This window comes from Bos javanicus, chromosome 15 (genome assembly GCF_032452875.1).
Source record: "Bos javanicus breed banteng chromosome 15, ARS-OSU_banteng_1.0, whole genome shotgun sequence".
In the NCBI taxonomy this organism is placed as follows: Eukaryota; Metazoa; Chordata; class Mammalia; order Artiodactyla; family Bovidae; genus Bos; species Bos javanicus.
This window is the reverse complement of record NC_083882.1, coordinates 38,439,543-38,443,390: the sequence shown is the minus strand read 5'-3', so window position 1 is coordinate 38,443,390 and position 3,848 is coordinate 38,439,543. Positions and strand designations below refer to the sequence as shown.

The 3,848-nt window shown below is 46.8% G+C and overlaps 1 protein-coding gene across 1 annotated transcript; it reads left to right on the top strand.

The window, feature by feature from the left end:
• The first annotated feature begins 529 nt into the window (after positions 1–529).
• On the top strand, positions 530–1,237 carry LOC133261918 (ferritin heavy chain-like). Its single transcript, XM_061440730.1, has one exon. The coding sequence runs from the start codon at positions 545–547 to the stop codon at positions 1,088–1,090; it is 546 nt and encodes a 181-aa protein (XP_061296714.1). The 5' UTR covers positions 530–544; the 3' UTR covers positions 1,091–1,237.
• The last annotated feature ends 2,611 nt before the right edge of the window (positions 1,238–3,848 follow it).

Genomic DNA, 3,848 nt, shown 5'->3' with positions numbered 1-3,848 from the left:
TCTGACTCTCAACTTATGTGACCATGAGCAGGTCCATGCCTCAGTTTCCCATCTGTGACATGGGGATACTGATAATATTTACCCCAGCAGGTAACTCTGCATCTTATTAATGAAGACAAAAAATGGTGTAAGAAAGGATATGTGAAAATTCCTTTGTAAATTATGGAAGGCTAAGCTATTAAGAAGAGGTGGCAAGAATACACAGAAGAACTGTACAAAAAAGATCACGACCCAGATAATCACGATGGTGTGATCACTGACCTAGAGCCAGACATCCTGGAATGTGAAGTCAACTGGGCCTTAGAAAGCATCACTACGGACAGTCTTAGCGGAGAGTCGCTGCGGTTTCCTACTTCAACAGTGCTTGAATGGAACCCGGCTGCTCATCTCCCCCACCCCCGCCACCCCGGCCGGCCACTCAGAGCCAGCCCTCGTCACCACTTGACAGCGCCCTGCGACCGGCCCAAGGTCCCCGCCACTGCTCCAGCGCCGCTCTGCCGTCGCCGCCACCGCCACCACCACCGCCCGTTTTCAGCCGCCCACCATGACGACCGCATCCCTCTCGCAGGTGCGCCAGAACTACCACCAGGACTCGGAGGCTGCCATCAACCGCCAGATCAACCTGGAGCTCTACGCCTCCTATGTCTACCTGTCCATGTCGTACTATTTTGACCGTGATGATGTGGCTTTGAAGAACTTTGCCAAATACTTTCTTCACCAATCTCATGAGGAGAGGGAACATGCTGAGAGACTGATGAAGCTGCAGAACCAGCGAGGGGGCCGAATCTTCCTTCAGGATATCAAGAAACCAGACCGTGATGACTGGGAGAATGGGCTGACTGCAATGGAATGTGCGCTGTGCTTGGAGAGAAGGGTGAATCAGTCACTACTGGAACTGTACAAACTGGCCATTGAAAAAAATGATCCCCATCTGTGTGATTTCATTGAGACTCATTACCTGAATGAGCAGGTGGAAGCCATCAAAGAATTGGGTGACCACATAACCAACGTGAGCAAGAAGGGGGCCCCTGGATCTGGCATGGCAGAGTACCTCTTTGACAAGCACACCCTAGGACACAGTGAGAGCTAAGCCTCAGGCTGGTTTCCCACAGCCACAGGGGTGACTTCCCTGGTCACCAAGGCAGTGCATGCATATTTGGGTTACCTTCATCTTTTCTATAAGTTGTAACAAAACATCTACTTAAGTTCTTTCTTTAGTACCATTCCTTCAAATAAAGTAATTGAGTACCCCCCCCCCAAAAAAAGGAAAGCATCACTACGAACAAAGCTAGTGGAGGTGATGGAATTCCAGTGGAGCTATTTCAAATCCTGAAAGATGATGCTGTGAAAGTGCTGCACTCAATATGCCAGCAAATTTGGAAAACTCAGCAGTGGCCACAGGACTGGAAAACGTCAGTTTTCACTCCAATCCCAAAGAAAGGTAATGCCAAAGAATGCTCAAACTACCGCACAATTGCACTCATCTCACATGCTAGTAAAGTAATACTCAAAATTCTCCAAGCCAGGCTTCAGCAATATGTGAACCGTGAACTTCCTGATGTTCAAGCTGGTTTTAGAAAAGGCAGAGGAACCAGAGATCAAATTGCCAACATCCGCTGGATCATGGAAAAAGCAAGAGAGTTCCAGAAAAACATCTATTTCTGCTTTATTGACTATGCCAAAGCCTTTGACTGTGTGGATCACAATAAACTGTGGAAAATTCTGAAAGAGATGGGAATACAAGACCACCTGACCTGCCTCTTGAGAAATCTGTATGCAGGTCAGGAAGCAACGGTTAGAACTGGACATGGAACAACAGACTGGTTCCAAATAGGAAAAGGAGTTCGTCAAGGCTGTATACTGTCACCCTGCTTATTTAACTTCTATGCAGAGTACATCATGAGAAACGCTGGACTGGAAGAAACACAAGCTGGAATCAAGATTGCCGGGAGAAATATCAATAACCTCAGATATGCAGATGACACCACCCTTATGGCAGAAAGTGAAGAGGAACTAAAAAGCCTCTTGATGAAAGTGAAAGAGGAGAGTAAAAAAGTTGGCTTAAAGTTCAACATTCAGAAAACAAAGATCATGGCATCTGGTCCCATTACTTCATGGGAAATCGATGGGGAAACAGTGGAAACAGTGTCAGACTTTATTTTTTGGGCTCCAAAATCACTGCAGATGGTGACTGCAGCCATGAAATTAAAAGACGCTTACTCCTTGGAAGGAAAGTTATGACCAACCTAGATAGCATATTCAAAAGCAGAGACATTACTTTGCCAACAAAGGTCCGTCTAGTCAAGGCTATGGTTTTTCCTGTGGTCATGTATGGATGTGAGAGTTGGACTGTGAAGAAGGCTGAGCACCGAAGAATTGATGCTTTTGAACTGTGGTGTTGGAGAAGACTCTTGAGAGTCCCTTGGACTGCAAGGAGATCCAACCAGTCCATTCTGAAAGAGATCAGCTCTGAGATTTCTTTGGAAGGAATGATGCTGAAGCTGAAACTCCAATATTTTGGCCAATATTCATGCGAAGAGTTGACTCATTGGAAAAGACTCTGATGCTGGGAGGGATTGGGGGCAGGAGGAGAAGGGGATGACAGAGGATGAGACGGCTGGATGGCACCACTGACTCGACAGATGTGAGTCTGAGTGAACTCTGGGAGTTGGTGATGGACAGGGGGGCCTGGCATGCTGCGATTCATGGGGTCGCAAAGAGTTGGACACAACTGAGCGACTGAACTGCACTGAACTGAAGCTAATGTCTGGGCTTCCTTGATGGCTCAGTGGTAAAGAATTTGCCTGCCTGAATGGCAGGCCTCTTCAGTATTCTTGCCTGGGAAATCCCATGGACAGAGGAGCCTGGTGGGCTAGTCCATGGGGTCGCAAATAGTCGGACACAACTGATCGACTAAACACAAACCAGTTAATGTCAGTCCCTGTTCATCAGGTGAATGCTTTTCAGTTCTCTAATTTTGAGTGTTATTTGTACATTATGATACTTCACTGCCTTCCAATTTCCACAGCTTGCGACGGAAGGCCCCACAGAGAAATGATCATTAGATCCAAAGCAGAGGAGAACACATACTGGCTAATATAAAGATCAATATAATTTTTGAGCCTGAGTTTTGAATTTAGCTCTGAGTTTCAGTGGAGAAGATGTAAAAGGAACCACTTAGGGGAAATAGAATGTTCTCTAAATCCACATTGCTCAAATAGCAGTCATTGATATACCCTCCTCACGTGTTTTGTTGTATCTTTATGCCACCTGTACTTTCAGCTAATGAATGCTTTAAACAAGTCTAATAAAAATTATTTCCTAAGGAAAAATATAGCACTCCTTTAAGTGCTTGCCATATATTTTCCCTAATATGCTGTACAGAGGTCATCATGGTATGCCCACACTGCTCGAAATCCTAGCTTTCACTGGAGACAATGCTCCAGATCATAATGAAGAGACTGAGGCCTAGCAAAAGGACCAGACTTGCCCAGGGTCCCACGTGAGGGGAGGGACAGGCTGCCCTCCAGTCCAGCGCCCTTAGCTCCCCTTTACCCACTGCCTCTGAGTCCCTCCCCACACCATCCTGCTTGCCCCCTCAGTCAGGGCTGTGCCCATAAGGTCCCAATAATGTGCTCATTTCTGATTCTGAAAGAAGGTGAGTTGATGCAATTTGGGTGACTCCCCAAACCACCTGGTACTCTCTCCTGGCCTCCTTCCCTAGACTGTGAGCTCCAGGAGGGGTCAATCCATGAATCAGGAGATTGGTGCCGGACTCTAGGAGTGGAGGCAGAGTTTTCTCAACCTCTTGACAAGCAGGTGGTGAGAGAGCTTGGAATGAATTGTAC

What these genes read in the sequence shown, in the direction of transcription:
- LOC133261918 (XM_061440730.1), top strand. Translation starts at nt 545, where the DNA reads ATGACGACCGCATCCCTCTCGCAGGTGCGCCAGAACTACCACCAGGAC.